Source organism: Electrophorus electricus, chromosome 5, assembly GCF_013358815.1.
Source record: "Electrophorus electricus isolate fEleEle1 chromosome 5, fEleEle1.pri, whole genome shotgun sequence".
NCBI classification, from domain to species: Eukaryota; Metazoa; Chordata; class Actinopteri; order Gymnotiformes; family Gymnotidae; genus Electrophorus; species Electrophorus electricus.
Genome location: NC_049539.1, coordinates 15,978,028 through 16,003,232, shown reverse-complemented (window position 1 = coordinate 16,003,232; position 25,205 = coordinate 15,978,028). Strand labels below are relative to the sequence as shown.

Sequence of the window (25,205 nt, the reverse complement as noted above, 5' to 3'; positions counted from 1 at the left end):
TATGCTTGAAAGGAGGATGGGCCCCATTTTGAGCCTTTGTTCCTCTCAAGGTTCCTTTTTCATGCTCTAGGGAGTTTTACCTTACCATTATTGCCCTTGGCCTGCTCACTGAGGGCTTGGACATGGACATTTGTAAAGTTGCTTTGTGACAACTGTTGTAAAAAGTACTTTATAAATAAATTTGACTTGACTTGACTTAAGCATGGCCTGGATTGACTGTAAGAAAGCATTTAACACAATGCTACACACATGCATACTTGAATGCCTAGCCCTGTATAAAGTCAATAAGGGCCTTCATCCAGAGCTCAGTAGGACACTGGAGGACTACACTTCAGGCCAGAAAAATTTGGTCAGCTGATAGTAAAAATAGGTACTCTGATTAGGACAGAGGGTATTGATCCACCACAAGGCCATTTAACAGAACTGGAGGACAGCTACAAATACTTGTGGATTCTCTTCTCACGCAGGAACCATGAGGCAGAAATGGACATGTGGACAGCAGCATATTGTAAGGCAGGTCCTCAAGAGCCAGTTGAATGAGAATAATAAAATCAAAGCCATAAACACATATTCCCTGCCAATCATCAGAGATCCAGCATGCACAATAAGCTGGCATGACCAGAAAACTCAAAATGCATGTGGCACTCCACCCAAGATCCAACATCTAAGACTCTATACCTGTCATAAGGAGCTTGGATGGGACCTACAAAGTGTAAGAGCCACTGTCCTGAGTGAGATTCAAAATATCCATGAATAGATCCAAGAAATGGCGGTTCAATTATGAGCTCACGTGGAAAATCTTCAAACAGATGGGGGACATGATCACCACTGAAACAGAGGAGGTCACATGGCAAGATGAAACCATCCATGGAATGTACCATCAGGAGATAGCAGAGGTGGCTGAGACGACAAATCTACCAATGGCTGGAAAAAGGACAGCACAGAGATACTAATTGCAGAAAAAAGATCAAGCACTATGCACTAGATCAATCCAAATCGGATGCCTCACACAAAACAAGATGCAAATTGTAAAAAGGAACCTCTGAGACAATTCAGCACCTAATATCCAGGTGAAAGATGTTGGCAGGGAAAGCATACACTGAGTGAGTGAACCACCTATCTGGGATCATAATAATAGTAAAAATTCCTGAGTCTATGTAAAGTAAAGAGTTCTGTGATGTTTTTTGACATGCAGTTTCAACATGCTAAAAGTTAAATTTATTGGCCATAACTTGCAATATACACTTCTAGTGAACACAAAACCTAGATTTGCTTAGCCACGCTCTGTGATTAAAAATCCACAGTAATTTTAATGACATTCATGCATGCACAAAAGTTGTTTTAAGATACCCAAATATTTTTCTCTATAATTGTTTTGACACAATCTATTAAAGTAGTTCTTTACCACATTTTTAAAGCATGTCAGTGGTGTTCCTGGCATGCAAGTTCATCATGCTAATTTGGGTTTAATTGTCATCACAAATTGTTTGAAATCTATACCTCTAGTGAACTCAAAAAACTCTGATAGTTTATTGACCACACACTTGGTAAAATTGTGTTAATTTTCAGATGAAATATTCATTTATGTGCAGGAGTTGTACTAAGACATTGTTTCAAACTGGCAATATATGCATACATACACTACTCAACAACAAAACTGTTAGACAACTTTACAAAGCAATAAATTATCAAAATTGAATTGGTGATTAATGCAAATATTCCATATTCCAAACCTAAAAAGGTAACACAAAGTAATTTAAAACAGTTAAAGAGACATATTCACCTAAAGGCTATACACTAAACGTAAATTTAGTATCAATGATGAAGGGGCTATTAGTGAATTATCTTAATACATATGAAATGTTTCTAAATTGGGAAGAATATTTGAATATACTTCCTATTTTTGGTTTTGTGCCATATATCACTATCCAGCTATCCCGAGCCATTTCGAAAATTAAGGCTGTACTTATGGAAATGTGGGCATTTTGAAGTTGATCAGGTGCATACCTATGCATAAGACCTACCCTACAAAGAGTTATAGTTTAAAAGAAAGGCTTTTTGAATGGAAGTAGGTACATACTGATGAAAACAGAGTTCAGAGATTACTTAATAAAAATGTTGTTCTAGGAACAAGTGGATGTTTATCCAGTGTGTATATTGTATCTGTTCGATGTTTATCCAGTGTGTATATCCTGTTCACTATATAGCAAGTGATGCAAAGAAAAATGTAGTCATCATGTATCTTTAAAGGTGCATTAGTTGATTTCCCCCCTTTTCTTAATAATTTCAATAAACTGTGAAATATGTAGAACATAATAATATACTTGGCTAAATCTGGAAAGCACCCTGCATTCCCAGGTCCTCGAACTGTTGACAAAAAACACACTGTGCTGCAAAAAAATTCATGACAAGAAATAATATTGGAAGTGCTTTTCAGAATATTACATTTGAAAGGGATGAAATTGGACCCAGAATTAGTGATGTTCCTTTTGGAGAGGTATGTAAACAAGATCTGTATAATGCATTGAACTATTTGAGTGCCACACTTTGCATGAATAACCAAGTAGATAAAGCTTTATCACTTATAGAGCTAAATAAAGTAATACCTTGGGTGAACCACCTTCAGAGATATGCAATGAAGGTCAACTGCATTAAAGTCCCTTGCAGCTAAAGAGGCTAACAAACTAACACATGTAGTGAGTGATAAACTCACTAGTGGTACTCTCACACCACAAAATCATTATGAGCCAAATTCTATGGCCAAATTCTAATAATTTAAAAAGCTAAATTTCATAGTGGGCAACACAACATTTCAGTAATTGAACTCCGTTGGCCACTGTAGATCTTAGACGTGTGCTTTGTGTTAAAGGCAGGAATAGAAGACAGATACAAAGAGTGAAAAAAAAAAAAATCATCCCCGAGTTGATATCTAGTGTCTAGTGGTGGCATTTCTTGAATGTTGACTAATGCACCTTTAACTGCAGAGTAGCTACAAAACCAGTGTGAAGTTGTATTCCTAATCTTATGGCTATAACTTGGACTAATCTTGAAAATGACATTTCAAATGACAGTTAACAGGATCCAGGACATAAACTGCAAGTCTGAGTGGTTTAAATGTTGCCTTAAGCCAGCCGTACATCTCAAGATTTTAAAAAGTCAGAAGTCAGAGCTCCTTTTACATTTTATGAGTCTTTATGACAGGATCACCTTTATATCATAGAGGTATACACACCAGATAGTTTAGTAAGGATGTTAGATTGCATATTTTGTCCATTACACAAACCCTTTTAGTTTACATCATTATGAATCTTAATCTCTTATAAATCTTTCAAGCAACTAAGCATCACATTATACAAGTTTCACTCACTGATTAAGCTAAAGAGGTGAAGATTCTTTTTGATATAGACCAAATAATATATCTTTAGATCCCAAAATAAAAAAGTGGTGTAGTGCTAGGTTATCAATAAACTATGAAAAAAGATTTCATTTTAGATTATAACAGTGTCAACAATAGAAGACCATATTTCTTTTGAAGTTGGGCTCACACTAATCTGTTAATGTGTAAGGGTAGAAAATATATAAAAACATTGTTTTCCGAGTGAAAATAATATATAGCTACCAAGATGCACTTGGATCACATAACTCTACTAACAAAATTACAGCAGCTGTTCAAAACATGCCCATCATAATCATAATATATTTCTATTTCTAGTGGTTGATTACAAGGGCATTATATTAAAGCAGAAGAGATTCTGTTCACAGTGTTTTAAATGTAATAGCACAGGTCAATCCCTAATGACCTAATAACACCTGTAATACCATGTCAAATGTTTCCAATTTAAATATGTCTAAGTTCATTATTGCTTAAGGTATTCATAGTTATTCTACCAAGCATATATAAAACCACCAATGACTGAATTTGATGGCAACATACATTATGTAAACCATTACTTGTAATCAGTCCGAGTCTTGTGTACTTAATGTACCTTTTTAGTGTCTTTGTTTGTGTGTGTGTGTTTCATGGTTACATGTGGCTCATCTTAGGAAACGTTTTATTTTACCCTTTTTTGTTTAATCAGGTGTGTTACAGAAGGATGAACTGCCCAAATTTTTTTTTGCAGGAGTGGGACTGAATTGATCCTTAATAAAATTAACTGAAGTTACTGCATTAAATTTAGAATTTCCCATTCACCTCAAAGCAGATGAAAATAGTACATTCTTCACTTTCTGATAATAGCTTTTTCATACAGCACTTTTTGTTATGCATTAAAATTCTAAGGTTGTTTGTGTATTTTGTCATTAAGTTGCATCATGATTTTTTCTACACTCATAAATATCCATATTCTCAATATAATATAATATAATATAATATAATATAATATATAATATACATTGTTTTTTTACACAAAACATTTTTAGTGGGAGGATGTTGGTAGTGCTTGCATAGAACAAAATATTCTTTGAAGTAAATGAAATATTTATAATTTATCATTACATTTTTTTCTGAGAATAATAAAATAAAGTGATGTCAACGAGGAGAGCTGGCAGAACTTGGCAAATGCAATAAAAGCAAAACAAACCCATTCAGTTATTACCAAAATGTTAATAAATACATTTTGTGGTTTCTAACAATACTGAACTTAGAGACATGATTTTTTTTTTCAATAACAAAATACATACCTATAAATGTTTATCATAAATAAGCTTGGTATAGAGATATGTACTGTATAACAATATATATGTATATTTATATATCTATACATATATATGTACATCAAAAGGTGCACTTATCTAAATAATATCATCTAGAAGATGCGGTGTAGCTACCCAGTCTAAAGTCCTTGGCTCAGAGGCTGCCATTATCATGCACATGAACTGCTTGCCAGTTCTCTTGTCAATAGGATAAATTGTGGTGGGGGTGAACCTCCTGTTGCTCTCCACAAATTCGCAGAGTTTCTGGTACACTTGAGGGTACTCATGACGAAGAAACACCCCACGAATCCTTAGCTCCCGTTGAATGTTAATGAAACAAATCTCCCTGGCTTTTCTCCCTTCCTCACCATCTTTGTCAATGTCAGCTGTACCTGGTGGTGGAGTGAGGATTAGTGTCTCCATGTCACTTTCTTTACTGTGAACTTTCCTCTCTGGGCTGTACGAAGCTAAAGCAACCTTGGCGTACTTCCTGACGGTTGGGGCTTGGACCCTTGGAGATGGTCCGTCAGGCACTTGTTCACCAACAGCAATTGATACATTCAAGAGAAAACATTCATTAGGGTCATACTCCTTACCTGCCTCTTGAAGCTCTTTACAGTATTCCCCAAGATTATCTCTAAAGCCATCTAGTTCACGTAGAGACAGGTATGTTGGAGACATGAGGAGGCTTTCTAAACCAAACTGAAGGAAATTTGTTGATGATCCTGGGTTTGGAAATCCCAAAAATAGAACACCTCTTCCTCGAGACAGGTATCCCACTTTTGCTATACGTGAAAAAGCTTTGTGGACCTCACCAGTTTCTCGACAGTACTTGATAATGTGGCGACACACACTGCCCATTCGTCCATAGAGACAGCTCTCCTTGTGAACATCCCAGTCTTCTCTTCGGCAGTTGCGAGAACAGTAGTATGTGTAGCAGCTGTGGCAGGATTTAAAATAGAGGCAAGCATTAAACAATGTCTCTGTCCGACGGCATTTATTGTTAGAGCAAATCATCGTGTCATCCTCATCTGGGCTTTGGTCCGGGGAGCACTCGTCAGTACTGCGAAGTCCATCAAAACTCCCCTCTGTCTCAGGATCTATTTTTATAGAGGTGGGTTGTTTATCAAGAGGCATACTACTCTCAGAATCTGCCTTTGAATCCTTTCTTCTTGAAGATGCTGCCTCTTCTTCATCGATAAGCTTTCTGAGTTGATCTAGCAGGTCTTCACTGGGCTTTCGGCTAGCAGGAGGCTTGTAATCAATAACTAGGTCAGCTAAGAGCTCATCAAGTTGTTCCAAGCTTTGTTTGAGGGAAACACTTTGATGTGTCTTTTCTTTAACTGATCCCCAGGCCATTGTCTCTTGGTGAGAGCAATCTTCATCTCGGGAGCTTTTAGAATCCAGCACATCCCAACTCGCAGACCGTGCCTCTGTTTTACTACCCTTGCTAGATTTTATATCATTGTCTGTAATGGTGATCTCAGGGGTGATAAACCATTGTTTGCTTGAGGTGCTCCTAGCATCAGTTGGGCTTTTATCAGTGAGGGAATTTTCAGACAAGGATAATGCTGCGTAGCGTCTAGGTGAACTTGAAAGGTTAACAACAACTGGTTTTGGTCTATCTTTTGCTGAAAAAGCTTGTTTTCCCTGACAGAGAATATTCTCATCACTTTTCCCACGAGAAACAGGCTGTTCCCTCTCTACATGGGTATTGAGAATGTTATCCCAAGACCTTGAGTAAGGTCTTGGGTCAGTTACTGCTTTTGTTGACTCCATACATGGGTTGGTGTACCAAGGTGTAAGCACTGGCTCTTCTTTAACTCTTGTTGGTGTGACCTGAGAGGTGTATGAAGAAGGATAGTGTGTGGAATAGCCAGACACATCTGAGCTATAACAGTCATCTGATGGTGGTTGAACCACATGAGCACGGTGTCTACCTTCTGTGTAGTTTGCCCGTGCTGGAATGTGATGTTCTAGTGGTGGCACATAGGGATCACCCATGTAGAAAATTGTAGGAGGAACTGCTTGAATCTGATATGTCCTGGGGTCATCACTATAGAAAGTCCGTGCTGGGGGTGTCTGTATTATGTATGGCCCCGGTTCATTTGCAGCATATGATTTTGGATATACAGGTGCAGGATATTTGTAAGTGTCTATTTCTGTTAAATATTGCCTAGCAGGAATTGTATGGACCACAGAAGTCCTTGGATCTTCAAAATAGTGTACATTGGGAGAGTAAGTTTGGCTAGGAATACTGAAGCATTCATCCTGATAGTAGGTTCTTGCTGGAGCTGAAGATCCATGCTTTCCCAAATCTTCTGCATAGAAGAATTTAGTGGGCACATTGGGGCTTGAGTGAGCCCTTCGTTCCCTTCCATAGTGCTCCCTTGATTCTCGTGTAGAAGGCATCCTTTGTACTGGGGTCTCTACTGGCAACATGTAACTGTTTGGCATACTTTGGGAATACTGGTATGCAGGCCTGTACTCATCTGTGAAGAATTCAGTGGATGGTGTTGTTTTAGACATGCAGGAATGGCGAGGTACAGTAAGACTCCTACTGCTACTACTATGATACCTCTGCCAAGGTATGTCCACTTTTGGAGTGGAAGGCTTCTGTACATGCTGCTGCAAAGCTGTCTCATCAGGTTTAATATCCATGCGACACCGAACATGAGGACTAATGGCAAGTTTATCAGGCCCTCCCTCATCCAAACTTTCAGTCACATACACAGGAGAGTACCTGCTGGTATCAGTCTTCTGTGGTTGCAGTTTAATTGGATGTACCTCATTTACTAGTGCCCGAGTAATTGCATGGGAGGACGCTCTTCTTGGAGACCCCTCTGGCCTCCACTGAGGATGCCTTGATCTATGAACTTCCCTTCCTCTTCTTGCCACTGGAGGAGAACTATCAGTTCTTACAGGCGTGAGGTTCGTCTGGACCCGTGGAGCACTTCTTGATCTCGCTCTTCTCTTAAGTTCGGTCACAGCAACTTCACCAGCTATTTCAGCAGTCAAATGCTGAGGGGTCAGTTGGAAGTTATATAGGTCTGGGGAAGAAAAGCGGTGGAATCCTTGCCCATGTTGGTGGGCTAAGGCATTCCAGACAACTTCTGGATTGGCTGTATATCTGTCACACCTTCTATTTGAGTAGTCCATTTTGATTGTATTATATTTGGGCTTGTCTGGAATTTCCGTATTAAAGATATGGCAGTGCCTTTTTTTGTTGTTCTGGGTATCCTTTGGTGTTTGGATGTAAGCAGAATAACATTGTTTAGAAGAATAGCATGACTTTGTGTGGGTTGAGAAAGAACTCACTTTAACAGCTTGATACACAGTAGATTCCAGTATGTTGGGTGGATCTGTGCGTGTCATCTTAATAGAACTCCTTTAGATTCCTCCATGAAATCATTTTTAAGTTTCCATACCCTGCATAAGGAAAACAAAAGACAAAAAATAGAACTGTTTTAAACTTGTGATGAGTGCATCTTCTAAGGTAATAATAATAATAATAATACAAATAAAAGCACAGCAAATTCAGTCTTTATCACATACTGAACACCAACATAAAGAAGACGAAGAAAAATAAGCATATCAGTGTTTTCTATTCATAAGATAGCTTTCTATTTTCAGAACTTAATCTCCAGAGATACAATACCTGTTATAAAAACAGTTGTCATCTAGAGCTGCTTGGGGCAATGCTAGCCTCTGAAACAGCAATATTTACTTCTAGGAGCAAGGTATTCAAATCCCTTGATGTACTCACTGTAATCACTGTACTCACCACATCAAAGCCCTTGATGTACACAGTGTAATTCTGTTCTGGATTTTGTTGGATTAGGAGTATTTATGATCTCATACCCTTTTCTGTTGTTTAAGGAGTCTGTGTTGCATTATTTATCCAAATGTCCTTTCAAAACAGGAAGCAATAGTGTTTTGAGATAGCAAGACAGCAAAGTACTATAGTCAGGTACTATTTACTCGTACCGTGGTGTACTGTGACTTTTTTTTTTTATACAGCACTTCGTACAAGCTTCCATACTCTTCTCTTCTCTCTCCATATCAGGTTCCTAGTTGGAATTCATTAGGGTTAGAACTGTATGAGTGTTTTGAGGAGTTTAAAGAAATCAAATATTTGACTCAGACATATAAAATGTCTCACAACTTTAAATCACACTACATCCAAGCTTGTTTTTTTAAACTGAGGTTCTAACTATTTCTGAATATTTCCTACTTCTAGACCTCATCACTGCATTTGATCACTAAGTATGTACTTATGCTGAGTTGCATCTCATTTATAAATTTCAATTCAATTCAGTATTACTATCATTCACAATATGCAAACACGTGTAAATGAAAACATGGTATGGCTTCACTAAGACACAAGTGGAATAAAAATTACACAGGCAGCATAAAATGAAAGAAATATAAAGAATATATAAAATACACATTCAATATACAATGAAATATTGACTTGTGCAGACTGTGCAAACTGCAATTGGATTGTAAGATGTGCAAATGACAAATGTAAACATCAATATTTGGATGTGCAAAAAGAGTTATGCATTTTACAAGGATAAGATACTGTCAAAATGAGAGATGTCAGTAGTTTATAGTTAGGTTTGTAGTCAGGACAGTTAGTGGTGAGTAGCCAGGTTTAGATGTATATGAGCTTGGGTGGGGTGGGGGCTGTTTTTGATCCTGGGTGTCCAGGATTGGAGATTCCTATAGTTTCTCCCATGGGGCAGGAGGGAGGACAAGCCGTGGTTGGGATGAGTGGGATCTCTGCTGAAACCGAGACCTTTGCATAGACACTGTTTATGATAAATGTCTTTAATGGCAGGTACCAATGATATTCTGGGCTTCCATGAAGATCCTCAATAGGGCTTTCTGATTTGAGATGCATCTGGTTAGGATGCTCTCAATGATACAGTGGTAGGAACTAGTGAGTAGTTTCTGTGATAGGTGTGCATTTCTCAGCCTCCTCAGGAAATGCACGTGCTGTTGGGTTTTCTTTACTAGGTAGTGGATGTGTGGGGGCCATGAAAAGGTCCAAGACATTTTAAAACAAGAAACACACTCCACTTCAGCCCCATTGATAAAGCTGGGTGAGTGATTAATTTTACATTTCATGAAATACATAATATGTAGCTGCAATTAATTGATCAAATTGGTACCAGTATCACTTTCAGAGTCATATCACTGAAACGCTATCATAGTTTGTCTGATCTTGACAAAAATGGAAACATTTATTCACAATACCAATCTGAGGAAAACTGCAAAGTTTGAGGAAAATCAGTTGTCGGGAGGCTCTACAGTGCAGAATTACCTATTTTATAATCGTAAGCCTTGTGTTTTTCAGATGTAAATGGGCAGAATTAAGGAAATGTAGTTCCCCTCAACAGAAATTTACAGACATACATGTAATGACAGAATGATGTTGACTGCTAAGTTAGAGTATGATCTGCTATCAGAAGGCAATACATTGTACAGCTAACTACTTTGCATACTTTGTTGTTATTGAGGTGTGCAAAGTGTACATGCAATAATAGATGTTGTCTGTTTATAAAAATAAAGCATATGTTTAATCGTGCCCCTTCTCTGCATCCTGAGTGCCTCATCACATCACAGTGCCCAACTTCTACCAAGAAAATGCCAGTAATTTATGTATATTACTGCATACCATCCCCCATGTTCCTACTGAGTGTTTGCAAGAATTTTCAGACTTCTTATCATGCATAGTACTATCAATTGATAAGGTAGTCATCATTGGTGATGTCAATATTCATTGAAAATACACACGATTCTTTTACAAAGAACTTTCAATCAATTATGATTCTGTGGGTATCACTTAGAATGTGGTGGGGCCTATGCAGAATCATAACCATACTTTAGACCTAATCCTATCTCTTGGTATTGGCAGAGAGAGTTTAACAGTACTCCCTCAAAGTGAGGCAGTATCTGACCATTTCCCTGTAACGTATGAAGTGTGTTTGAATTGATATTCGTCATATTCGCTGCATTTATTAATACTTTAACAGATTTAACAAACATTGATCTACGTGTGGGTGTGAACCACTGTCACTCAAAGAAAATAGTTCTTTATGGCCCAACAGCCATGACAGAATCTAAATGTGCTGGGTGTTAGGGGTCTATTCAGGAACATTCACTATGTGAGCAACATGCATTTTGTGGTAACTAAAGGCTTGTGTATTTTGTGTTAGGTTACGAAGCACAGGAACACGTGTTTTTGTACAAAGACGTGAGCAAGCAAATAAAGAACTTTACTAGCATTCTATATACTTTAATGACGTCACGCAGTTGCTTTGATGGTAATTGAATTTTCTGTAACAAAATCTGAAGTAAGGTGCAGTAATCAGTTAATTTTTACCCTCTTTCTTTATTAGTTTACTAATTTCTTATTGTTAGTCTGTAGTCAGGTAGGAATTTGCTAATCATGCCTTATATTGAGGAAACGTTTCTGGATGGGCTAATTAACAATGGAGTTCCATTGTACTGACAGTAACGAATCCAAACTCCTGCTTCAGCAAGACCTGTTCACAAAGGCCTATTGCTCTCCATCTGACCCAGCTCCATTACCTTGGTCCAAGTACCCTGTTCTTTTTACCATCATTTTCACCAAAAATGGACTGTTTGGACGCTCTCTTTTTCCAGACTGCTTTGTGGGCATGCACGCTCCCCGCCATGGTCTACATGATTGAGCACCAGCAAGTCATAAGAACCAGCATTTCCCTTTACATTAACAGTTGATAACTGTACAGGGCATAATGGGTGGTTAAATTCTTTTGACTACTCATTCTTCCTGAGATTAAATTATTCAGTAAAATAGCACTTTAAATGTTGATTTTCTAAAGGGAGGAAACCATTGGAAGAATAACAAAAACATGAATGATGTAATCCAAATTTTCACTAGAAAGATGGATAAATCTGCAAAGAAAAAAATATGTTCTTCTGCTAGCCAGCTAAATATTACCTGGCAGTTATGTTAAACAGAAGATTATCTATAGAGGAAGGTAAGTATACTCGAAGCAGCACCCAGCAAAAATAATTGCCAAATGAAAACAATATGTCAGGATTTTGAACAGAGATGGAGTTGAATGCAGTAAAAATATACAGTTTAATAGGAGCAATCCAAAGAGAAGTCAAATACTGGCAATGATCAATAAAATTACAGGCACAGAGCAAATAGATCCAAAGGGAATAGGCAAAAGAGTATCCAAAAACAGGCAGGTAATCCAATAGTACAAAACAGCAAGCAAGATAAACTATAGCTCAGTAACTTAATGCTGGCAAACAAGACTTTGCAACAACAAGTAGTGACAAGAGGGTATATATAGTGAACACATTAAGGAGAACGAGACAGAGGTGAGGTTAGAACTCAGATGACTGGGAACCTACAGGAGGTTAATGGGATGTGTAGTCCACAGTAGACCGAGTTGCAGCAGAGAGTATTTTTAATGACAACATTTATCAAATTATCTATCAGTTTTATAACTTAATGTCTTGTCCAAAGTACCTAGGAACAATGAGATAATACATTGAACCAGAAGGACTGCTTTGTTCAAGTACACCTAGAGGGTAAGACAGTGTTCAAGAGCTAATCATGGTGGCACAAGAACAAACCATTGGTAAAAATGAGTATCATATCAGAGAAGACCTAAGGAGCCACAGAGTCCACAAAATAATCCAGCACCTAGTAGTAGGGAACAGGTGGAAGGAATAGATCTACAGAAACATGTGTAGCATATGAGCTAGACACCCACACCAGACAGACATAAGGGGCTCCCTGGGATATCAGCACCCCAATAGGTGGTAAATATAGTGACTTGTTTTGAGAAGAACATATGCTACTCTTTTTAAGATGTTATTTGAATGATGTCATATGCTTGTTTATGGTTTTTAGCATGTAGATTTGCCACAACTGCACACACCTCCTGTTTATAATTATGATTGCTTTTTTAGTTCACCTAGTGACTGCTGTGACTAGGGCAGGTGACAAAACAGGGGTAGGGCCTTGTGGAGCTTGAAAAGAGAGCTGATAAGGGGGAACAGACCCTAGTGGGGATGTTATGGGTTAGAAACTTATATTCAACCCTTCAAAGCAAGGAGGCAGATAAATGTGATACTCCAGGAGTCTGCGAGAGCAGGGGTGGAGGATGACTCACAGGATTACATGGCTATGGACTTTGGAATGGTTTTTACTACAAGAAAGGAGATAAACATAGGAGTAACCAAGATGGTATTATTTCTATTATTTAAATTTATATAGTGCCTTTCTCATACTCAAGGACACTTTACAGATTTATATTAGCTTTTTACAATCACTCACACACCGATGAGAAGCGGCAGCCAATTTGTGCACATTGTCTAATCCAGAAACCACAGCCCCCTAGGGGACTGCATAAGGTGCAGGGGAAAGGGAGGAGGTTAAGACCAGGATAGAGCCTCAACCATCACTGGACATAAAGTTGTGGCCAAAGGTTTTGAGACTAGCACAAATTTTGGTTTTCATAAAGTTGCTGCTTCAGTTTTTATGCGGCAGTTTGCAATAACTCGAGATTGTGAAGAGTGATCAGATGAGTTGCAATTAATTGCAAAGTCATTCCTTCCCATGAAAATTAACTTAATCCCAAAAATTACTACATTCCAGCCACTGCATTTCAGCCCTGCCACAAAATGGCCTGCTAACATAATTTCAGTGATTGTCTCAATAGCTCAGGAGTGTTAACGAGGGCAAGGCAGCTGACAGTTCACTCTGTCATGCTGATAAGAAGAGCAGACTGGTTGCTTTCAAAGGGTGGTGGTGCTTGAAGTTGTCTTCTGTTAACCATGGTTACCTCCAAGGGAACATGTGCAGTCATCATTGCATTGCATCAAAAGGACTTCAGAGGCAAGGACATTGCTGCTTGTAAGATAGCACCTAAATCAACCATTTATCAAATCAAGAACTTCAAGGACAGGGGTTCAATTGCAGTGAAGAAGGCTTCAGGGCTCCCAAGAAAGTCAAGCAAGCACCAGGAATGTCTCCTAAAGAGGATGCAGCTACAGGATCTGCACCACCAGTGCAGAGCTTGCTCAGGAATGGCAGAAGGCAGGTGTGAGTGCTTTTGCATGCACAATGAGGCAAAGGCTTTTGGAGGATGGCTTGGGAAAGATGGGCAGCAAAGAAGCCACTTCTCTCCAAGAAAAACATCAAGGACAGATTAACATTCTTCAGGAAGTATAGGGATTGGATTTGAGTAAAATTATTTTCTCTGATGAAGCCCCCTTCAGACTGTTTTGGACATCTGGTCAAATGATTGCCCAGAGAAGAAAAGGTGAGCACTACCATGAGTCCTGTGTTATGCAGTGAGGCATCCTGAGACCATTCATGTGTCGATCCAGAAGCAATTTGGTGATGACCAATGCTTTTTCCAGCATGATGGAGCACCATGTCCCAAGGCAAAAGTGATGACCAAGTGGCTCAGTGATCAAAACATTGAAATTTTGGGTCCATGGCCAGGAAACTCCCCAGATAGCAGTTCCATTGAGAACCTGTGGTCAAATCCCCAAAAAGTGGTTGGACCAAAAAAAAAAAAAAACAAAAAAAAAAAACACCATCACACAGAAACTGTGATCAACTCTGAGTGAAGAAAACCCCCCATTAGGCAAGAATGGGTTGTCATCAGTCAAGAAGCTAATATCCAGCATGCCAAGGCAAATTGCAGAAGTCTTAAAATAGAATGATAAACACTGTAAATATCAAGTCTTTGCTTAAACTAGATGTGTCAATAAAAGGTTAAACTTATGAAATGCTTATAATTGTACTTCACTATACTGTATAAACATCTGACAAAAGGCTCTAAAAAAAAAAGAAAGAGGCAGTAAACTTTGTGAAAACCAAAATTTGTGTCTGTCTTGTACATGTGCACTGTGGGAGGAAACCAGAGACCCTGCAGGAAACCCACAAAAGCACAGGGAGAACATGGAAACTCCATGGTAGGAAAAAGATTATAGGTGTGTGTGTAAAAATGTGACATTAATGAGAGGACTGAGGATTCATCAAGGAAACAGGAGTTTCCTTGATGTTTATCCCACCTTGCTAGTAGAAGGGGTGGTGCTAATATTGGGAAATAATTTGGCAGTTGGAGACATGAGTCGGGATGTTCCTCCTCCTTCTTTGGTTCGCGTGTCACCAGTGTGTTCTTAGTCTGATGGTAGTACTCACGAATTTCCAAAAGTTTTTACAGCTTGCGCAATAAGTTGAGTTATGAGTTCCGAAACTGAATGTTAATTCTGCATTTCTTAATTTAACTGAAGTCAAGTCTGCATTTTGGTCACTTGAACTTCATTGGTCTTTATATCGTAGTGACCTAATTTCAGCACAATTGGAATGTGGGCCTGGGTGGCATCCACCATGGTATGGTCAGGGAAAGAAGTGGATAGAGTGGCATATTGTTACTTTATACAGGATGATGTGTTGGTTTATAAGAGGGCCTCATCATGATTGTTCTGGAGGGGACCCTCTGTTTCAGGTTGTTGCAGCTGTTAAGTTTTGGCATCTGGTTTTGCAGACAGCAAGCAGGGAGATGGCAAGTAACTTGGGGGTTAGGAAGACGTATGAGAGTCAGGCATAATTTTTATTGCCCTTGCTTGAAGGATATATTTCATATTGTCATACATGTCAGTTAACTGGTAAACCAAATAAGACTATTCAGCCTGTTCCTTTGTATCCTGTTAATGCAGCAAGTAACCTATTTGAACCTTTCATTATAGTCTGTGTTGTTCATCTCCTGTAATCAAAATCAGGATCTGTTTATTTATTAACAGTGATGTCAGGTCACTTGTTATTTTGCTGCTTATCCTTAGCATTCTCTAATGACCAAATCCATGGTTAAAGTATTGTATGTATAGTTTATTTGTATGAATTAAATTGACTTCACATGTATTCAGATATGTTGCATCAGCACAAAGTCAGTGGGCACTAGAACATTGGAGGATGAGAAGCTTCCTGATGTTGTATTGCAGCCTTGATTTAGAAATACTTAGGAAACTTTTTGGGTTCATTTGTTAGAGGAAAGGGGTATATAGTTATAATATAGGGATATTATTTTACTTATTGTTTTGTTACATGATGTACAAATCATGTTATATCATGCGCTCATTAAATTGAGCATGATATTGACATGAGGGATGCATCAGTGTTTTTACTGGTTTTTCCTCAGATTGACATTTAGAGGATATTTGTGTTATTATACAATAAAGGATTGGTTAAAACAATATTTTTCTAGTAGGGCATCACCATGCTTTCACATTATGTCTGTGATGTGAATAATGTAGCAACAGTTTCTTTTCCACTTCTCAGTAGGAAAGGCTTCCAACTTTGTTGGTTCTGTAAATTTGTCCTAATAAAGGATTATCAGCATAACATGGGCTTGAACCCTGGTCAGATAGGTGATAATACCAACAGCTTACTGGGTGAGCAACCACACTCTATAGAGCTGGTAAAACAAGAAACAAATACCAAAGGTGGGGAGTGAACCCCAGCCACATTTTCACAAGAGGAACAAATACCCACTAGACTGTGGCAGCTATAAAACTACCTGTGCGTATATCGCCCTTCAAAGGAATGGAGGATGACAAAACTAGAGGGAAAAAACTAAAACACCACACTGAGCATGGGAAAAGGGAGAACCAAGGATGCAACAGGAAGAATGGAAGCCCCGATGCCCTGGGGAAAACAAGACTAAAACTTCCCAAACAAAACCAGAAAACAGGGAGGAACTGTAATGGCTAAGGAGAGCCTTGGGAGAGAGACAGATTTGAGGGGGAAATCTGGAGAGAGGAGGGGACGTGTAAAAACACAAACAACCTCGCAGCGCAGAAGTAAGGTGTAGCACAAGGAGGAAAACTGGAGAGGGAAGGAGACATGTAAAAACACAAACAACCTCGCAGTGCAGAAGTGAGGTGTAGCACAAGGGCCTACAGACCTCAATACCCAAAGTTACCAGCTAAGCGCTTTGCTCAGAACTTTGGCAAAGACCCAGCACTGAGTGACTGGGTTACTGGGCTTATATAGGTCCAGCCCAGCTGTTGGGCATTAAGCCTGATTAGTAGCGTGCCTGACTCGAGGTCTCCCTCTGGTGGCCGAAGGGGGCCTCGGCCTGGCACCAACCCTTACAATCGGTGCCATAGTCAGCTCACACTCAAAACATTTCTGCATTTATTACAACGTCTGGTTTATTCTCAACCTTCCAACAATCAATGACTATGTTATTTCTAGGTCAGTGGTCTGCACAGTGTATATGGATGATGTGGTAAATTTTAGTGACACTTGAACATGGGCATTGACTATGAGCTTTATTCCCATGTTCCCAAGAGCCTAAATTCTCTCTTACCTTGGCAAAATGTGAGTTTGCTAAAGCCATAGTAGTTTTTGGGGGGAAATCAGTAGGGCAGGGTAAAGTATAACTCATACATACTAAGGTGCATGCTATTGGTGATTTTTCTTTTCCTACAACAGAGTTGATGCATTTCTTGGGAGTAACTTTTCTTCTAAGTTTCTAATTTTTCTGCAGTGGTTTGTTCATTAATACATCTTCTAAAAGCTAAAACCAAATTTTATTGGTCTCCTAAGTGCCAACCTACTTTTGAAGATCCAGAGTTACTATTGTGTACCAGTGTTAAGTGCTCCGTGTTGGTTGCTCTGTATTTGGATCAACCCTTTTTGTTGCAGGTGGATGCTAGCTAATTGGGCACAGGAGCAAACCTTTTGCAAAAGGATGAGGAAGAGCTAGATCATGCTGTGAGTTCCTAAGTTCAATAAACATATGTTGACCTATTCAACAACTGAGAAGGAAGTGCTCACATTTAGGTGTTATAGCATTTTGATTTGTATGTGGGTTGTGGTGCATCTCCTGTAATTGTATATTCTGATCATATGTTTTTTTTTTTGCTTGTTTGTTTATTTTTTATCCCTTTCCAAATGCTTTCCAAATGCTATCTCTTGCCCATTGTGAGTAACATCGGTAAAAGAGTGAGCCTATGCTTTGCTTATGGTGTTTTATTTTCTCTCTCTCTCTCTCTCTCTCTCTCTCTCTCTCTCTCTCTCTCTCTTTGCCTTGCAGGTGTGAGAACTAAGTGAAAAGTGTACTTTATACTGAGCATATGGTGGGTTATATTGATTTTTTTAAATATTGAGAACTGTGTTTACTGTAATTGATCATGTTATAGGGAACAGAAGCCAGGTAGTAGTAGGGATTCTATCTGTTAGGAGGGAGTTGTTGAAGCCCTGCCTGGGTCTGGTCTGTGTATGTTCTCTGTCTCCAGAATGCTGGATTCAGAATAGATGCTGCTGATTTCTCAGATCTTCCAGTATTGTAGAGACATGATTTTAAAGCTAAAGAATGCTCTATTTGTTTAATCTTTAAACATGTGCAGTCTCTCTGTTAGCTCATCAAGAGCCAGGTGGGTGTAACACTTCTAAACAGTCGAATTGAACTCACTTTATTTAAGGACTAGAGAAAATAGACAATCCTGTCATTACTTAATGGCCAAATAAAATACACTGAAATATGTCATCTGTCATACAGGGTAAAAACGGTCACTTCAGTAAAATCTGTTACACATCAGTTTTTCATGCCAATGTTTTAAGAGTACAGGAAATACTACAGCATCTTTTTTAAAGTTCTTAATTTTGTTAAATAGTGGGAAATGACAACTTTGTGTTCATGCTTGTTCACAAATGTTTCTACTATAAAAGGCTCATTTGTATATTCACTATAAAATATTTATTATTGAATATTGTACATATATTAGAATTAGAATCAATGTCCTGCTGGAGGACTCCTACCAGGCAAACCTAAAATCTAATTTTTGGAGTTATGAACCAACATATTATAGATCCACATTGGGAATCTGGAAGAAAAACAGCCTCTTTAAACAGTCACAGTGGGGGTTAGGCTATTCTACATTATCTTGACTTTTTATCTCAAACCTACCTCATCAAGAAAAATTATTGAGTAGACTTTTGACTCCAGAACACAATGTTCTCTCCATCCAAAGTACATGTGTTCTAGCCCACCCCCCCAAAAAAACAAACATTTTAGCTCCACTGTGAAATCCAGGAGGATTCCTGAAAAAAGAAAATCACATAGGAACTAATGGTTAGCAATTAGCATTCTATACCAGTTTCAACCATGAGGGGCCAATTCAGTTCAATGGTGTCAACAAGCAGAAGCAATGAAAAACAAAAGCTGGCCATTGTTAAAGGTGAGTCAAATTATTATTATTTTTTTTAATTAAAAAATTTATAACAGGTGATGTTATGCACGAAGTAGTTAGCTTGTTAAATTTAGAGAACTGTGGAGAACCCTGACCACAGAGCAGAGTTTTACCTTTCAGGGCTTCTATATAAATGTGATGGTCATCCCATGGACCTATCCACTAATTTTGGTTCTCCATAATTTTTGTCTAATTCCACTATTTTGTCGAATATGACAATGGTGATCTTGAGAAAGCCACTGGATAAAGCCACTGGATAAATTGAGTATATAAAACTCCTGTGAGTTCTCTTGAAGGACCATCTGCTCAGGCTGATCTGGCAGTACCCCCCTTCCTACACCTGTCTGCAAATGCAGTAATGTTTATCCAGCCATTTTCAATTTTTTAACTGATTTGTAAAATAGAACAGAGACAGACAGAGTAATCACCCATCACAACCTTGATATAATATAAATTGTTTTGCATATACATAAGCTTAGTGTATCTCACATTATCATGGAACATGCATCTTACTTTACATTTATGGCATTTAGCTGATGCTTTTATCCAAAGCAACTTACAAATTATGACTGAGTACAACTTGAGCAATTGAGGGTTAAGGGTCTTGCTCAGCAGTCCAACAATGGCAACTTGGCAGTGGTGGAACCAACAACCTTCCAATTACAAGTCAAGTACCTTAACCACTGAGCTACCACTGCTAGTTTACCAAAACTAACTGCCCAAGAGGTGCAGCGGAAAGCATGTGACATGCATGCTTTCAATTTTGAACTTTTGATGCTTTTTGCTTATTGGATGGCTTACTTGAATACATTCAGTGGTATACAAAGCTTTGCTGGAGTTATGAGGATTTCTTTATTCCTTACACAATTTTGGATTGTTGTTTTAGATTTACAGATACAATAAATTCTTTCAAATGATCTAAATGCCTATATAGTTCCAATTTGCTACGTGACCAGACATACATAGAAAACAGGTAGTGTTTTTGGACAATTATTTTAAAAGTATACTGAAATGTAATAAATGGAATTAAAAGAGTAATTAAATTACCAACACTCAACATTTAACAAACCAATAGGCTACTAAATAATTAGTAGGATTGGTATTAGATGCTGTAGAATTTAACTTGAAGTCTATGGGACTGCTGTGTGCATCAGAACTGATGCAAAATGACACCTTTGGTGTGGGTGTATACTGACACCAAAGAGTTCTGCCTGAGTGTCAACAATGGGTCAGCAAAAAATGTAAGCATCTTATAAAATTGTGGTACACATTTAATTGATACTGCTACAACTATACACAGAGCAAGCCCAATGCATAAGCAAACTGAGCCAATATGGTTATACTGTGGCCCATGGACTGCTTTAAAATGCTCCTTTACTTTGCCATGCAATGCCCCTTTTGCTCTAAAATGCCTCTTTACTTTGCCATGCCATGGAATACCCCCTTTACATCAACATGTCCTTTTCTCTGTGGTAAAGCATAGCTACTCACTTTCAAGCACATTTAAACATTACCTTTTGTACTTTGTAACAATAAAGACATTGTTACAATAACAATGTAACAATATTTGTAACAATATTTCATATTATCCCTATTTGTAATTGTACTAGATAAACTATTAACTCTAATTGGGCCAAGCAGAATTAATGTTCATGTTCATGTGCACACTGTAAAAGATGTTAACTGGATTCGCTAGCACAGTCAGTCAGATTAATGTAAGGTTACAGTGTTCTCTTCTGTGTTGATGGAAAAAGCAACAAAAAAGTAATGCCACAAAGAAGGACATATACTTCTGGAGCAGAGCATACAATGAACAAGAAAACAAGATAAGAAAAACAGCAAGATATTTTGCATGATTAAAGGCTGGTCATGCAAAATAGATGCATCAAATGAACATTCAGTTCAGTCAAGGTACATTCAGCTAATGTTTGCTATCATTTTAATTTAACATTAGGTCACAAAATATTACCTGTTATACTCGAAATGTCTCTAGCTAGCTAGTTGAAATAAATTGTTTCTGAGTACTGTCACGGTAGGCCGGTCATCTAGCAGGAGGGACACACCCACTCCTGCTCAGAATTGCACCGCACACCTGCCACGATCCCAAATACAGGCCTATTAACCCTAATCACCTGTTCTTTATTTTCCCTCTTATTATTTAAGAGCACAGGTTCCTGAAATCAGCGTTGCACATTAGCAGACCGAAGAGGACCACACTTCACCCCAGCTCTGCGCTAATCAAAGCCAAATGCCTCTTTTCTTTTCCTTTGCCACTACCAGCCTTGTTTCATTATGATGGATATTAAAGAAGCCTTTATTTCAGCCTCGCCTCTCGCTCCCTCTGTGCTGCCACCGTCACAAATGTTATTCGGCCTTATATTTTATTCTTGAATCATTATTTTGATTTTGTTACAGGTTCTTCTTATGATTTTTCTCATTATTTAAGTATTTAATTGATTTAATATTCCCTGTTTTTTATATTTGCATTTTTTTTTAAATATAAGATGGAAACTGAGGGAGGTAATGTTTATTTGATTTTACTTGTAGTTGAGTATAGTTCTTCACTTTTGCACATTACAAATTGTTTTAAAATAAAAGCAAGTAAACTTGTTTACCATGAATAGAACAAAAGCAGAATTATGTAGCATTTGCAGCATGTTTAAGCAATGTAAGATATTTTTGTCTCTAAAACTTATCCAGAGCATGTTGTGTTTTGGGGCATTTTGGAGCCAGATAAAGGCAGAAATTACAACTGAGAAAAAATATTTGTGCTTGAAACTTGTTCTTGAGGCAGTAGACAAAAGAAGGCTAAATGTGCAAAGTAAATGCCTTGGGTGACTGACAGCCATTACAATGAAAATGATGCATTTAGTTAAACATATCAGATTGATACTTTGCTCATTTTCCTATGTTCTTTGAGTTTATTAATTTGTAACATTTATAATTATCTAGTCACATTTAAATTCATAACACCTTTCCTAGGCGCATTGATGGTGATCCAGATGCATGTCGTATTAAAGTGGTATTAAATGGTCTCTGAACATCTTCATTGCCTCTGAACCTCTTCAAAAAAAAAAAAAAGAGTAAACCTTTACTCATTGTGCCTAACAGTATGATTACATAATTAATCTGTGAGGTAAAACCGTAATTTTATAATATAACTGAATTGATACCACAACTTTGGGGGTATGCATTACATTTCCAATTCAAAAACCACAAGCAGAGCTTTTCTGCCAGCTGACAGTTATAAACTCTAATTTCTTTCTAACAGCCACTTTCTTAGTCTTCTGTCATTCTTTGTCCTCTCTGGTCTTCTATTCTAATTTTACAGGCTTAAAATGTCCAGTGTGTTCTTCACACTTTATACACTTGCCAGTGTCTGTTCTGGCATTCATATGCTGCAAACTCCATCTCTAATTTCTATAATACCTAAACATGATGGGAGATCATCTAAAACAGAAGGAATCATGCCAGACCAAAAGCATACTGAATACTAGCATACTAAATACTAAAAGTGGTGTTTGTATGAATCTTTTAGCTTTCAAGTGTTGAGAAAACATCGTATAATAAGTAGTGAAGGCTACACAGACAAAAATGCATTTATAGTGCAACTACAACCACTAATTTCTGCTTGACTTCAAGTAAAAAACTACACTGTGTGCACAATTAGGCAAGAGAGTATTTTGACCATCTCATAATTTGTATGCATATTTTCCAACTCCACGTGTTGAAAAAAAGACACAAATTAACTGCCAAAGATCTGAGAGAAATCAAACGTGAAGTGACCAGGAACCCGTTATCCTCCATTGCTGTCACATTCCAGACCTGGAACCTACCTGGAGTGACCATAAGTACAAGGTGTTCAGTACTCAGAGACATGGCCAAGGTAAGGAAAGCTGAAACCCGACCACCACCGAACAAGACACATAAGGTGAAAAGTCAAGACTGGGCCACAAAATATCTAAAGATAGATTTTTCAAAGGTTTTATGGACTGATGAGATGAGAGTGCCTCTTGACAGACCATATGGATAGGACCATGGCTGGATCAATCACAGAGCTCCACTTCGACTTGGACGCCAGCAAGGTGGAGGTGGGGTACTTCTATGGGCTGGTATTATTAAAGATGAACCAGTTGGTACCTTTTCAAGTTGAAGATTGACTCAAAATCAACTCCCAAACCTACCGCCAGTTTTTAGAAGACACTTTTTTCAAACAGTGGTCCAAGAAAAAGTCTGCATATTTAAAAAAGACCATGATTTTTATGCAGGACAATGCTCTATCACATGCATTGAAGTACTCCACTGCGTGGCTAGCCAGTAAAGGCCCCCTGCCTCACCTGACATAAACCCTATTGAGAACTTGTGGGCCCTTCTTAAATGGGAGATTTACAGTGAAGGAAAACAGTACCTTTCTCTGAACAGCGCTGAGAGACTATGGTTGGTGCTACACAAAATGTTGATCATCAACAGATTAAGAATCTGACACACTCCATGAAGGGAAGGCTTATGACTGTTATTGAAAAGGGTGGCTATATTGATCACTGATTTTTTTTTTAAATGTCAGAAATGTTTATTTGTAAATTTTGAGTTGTTAAATATTATTATTTATTATTCACTTTCACAGAGGGAAATTTTCCAATCTCATTTATTTTCATTTTTCATTTAGTTGTGTAATAATTCTGCTCACTAATAGTTTAATAATAATAATTGCGCACACATACATATTCTCCTAAGAAAGCCAAATCCTCACTTTTACTTGCTTAAATATTCAGGTTTGAGGTTTATTAACATTTTGGATGGACCGAGAGTTTTTCAATAATAAAATAATTCCTCAAAAATACAACTCGGCCTAATAATTGTGCACACAGTGTACAACAGCATGCTTGGCAAAACCCATAACCACAAGACCCTTCCAATTAAACAATGTGATTGAATTATGCTTTGTTGGAGCTCCCTCACCCATATCAATGCCAAGAGGAAAACAGCAGTGTCAGATTCGTGTGGGCTCAACTCTGCCACCAGAAAAAGTGCATACAGTATACAAATAACCAATATTGTAATTTTTACAGTGACACACAGGCCTAATTCTCTAAACGTTTTGTAACCCCTGAAAAGTGTTGTACATGACCATCTGCATAATGGGTACCTCTGCATGGGAGGTGAGGCAAAGTAGTGAAGTGAAAATGAGACAGAGGAAGACAGACCTGAGCTGAACTAAGTATACTGTGTGTGTGTATGCACGTGAGAGAGAGAGCGAGAGAGAGAGAGAGAGAGAGAGAGAGAGAGAAAGTGAGAGTACGTCAATATTATTTCCTATATTCATTTCAGACAAACACTGCAAGCCACTAAATTGTAAACAACCACAGTAATGAAACTACAGGATTTTCTACTACAGTGTATTCTTCGATGTGCTTTGCAAACGACTGCAGCATGTAAAATCTGTACATTACAGGCGCTCGTCAGGCACTACAGTCGTGTTCTCTTATCATATGACGACAGCGCCACAGCATCCTATACCACGTGACACAAGTGAACAGTTTCATCACGCATCATTAAAGGTTAGTCCAGTTTCACTAGTAGGATGTCCCTGCCTTTGGGCAGCCTCGAAATTTCTATGAATTCCAACATAATTAAAAAAAACAACAACCCCCCCCCCCCCAACCTTTAAAATAAATTCTGTGTATGTTAATAGTTATTAATCGAGAACCTACATACGTTATGATTTATAAATACGGTAAAGGTAACCAATGTAAACATAATCTAAATTAAACACAATTTTTTGAGTGGCAGGCATATGTAAGATCATATAAGCAACGAACATGCACACAGGCACCTTTTCGCGAGGATAGGTATGCAGCTACATGCATTATTTCATTAAAAAAATATATATCTATATATATATAGATATATATATCTCACGTCTTATGTTAACTTGAACTGATATAAAATGATTCTCCCAGAATGCTTATGTCTAAAACTGAAACATGTTAGAGGACAGTACAGCGGAAGTAAAATCGTTATTCCCTCGTCATATTAAGGATCTGTACTGATGAAGCGACCGACAGCGCAACACAGCGATGTAGGACGATGCTCTTACCGTTTTAATCCCACCACCAACAGCATAATTATCCATTTCCCCCCCAAAATATGTAGATAGGCTACAATGCTGAGTAATTTGACGATAGCCGGATTTTAATGTAAGTAAAAATGACATTTATCCGTCTTATCGG

The 25,205-nt window shown here is 38.1% G+C and overlaps 1 protein-coding gene across 1 annotated transcript; it reads right to left on the bottom strand.

Moving 5' to 3' along the window:
• Positions 1 to 4,433: 4,433 nt before the first annotated feature.
• Positions 4,434 to 25,205, bottom strand: ajm1 (apical junction component 1 homolog). Its single transcript, XM_027007954.2, has 2 exons — positions 25,073 to 25,205; positions 4,434 to 8,121 (listed from the first exon to the last, which is right to left on the bottom strand). The coding sequence occupies exon 2, from the start codon at positions 8,065 to 8,067 to the stop codon at positions 4,792 to 4,794; it is 3,276 nt and encodes a 1,091-aa protein (XP_026863755.2). The 5' UTR covers positions 8,068 to 8,121; positions 25,073 to 25,205; the 3' UTR covers positions 4,434 to 4,791.

Excerpts from the sequence above, each read along its gene's own strand:
- ajm1 (XM_027007954.2), bottom strand. The coding sequence starts at position 8,067 with ATGACACGCACAGATCCACCCAACATACTGGAATCTACTGTGTATCAA.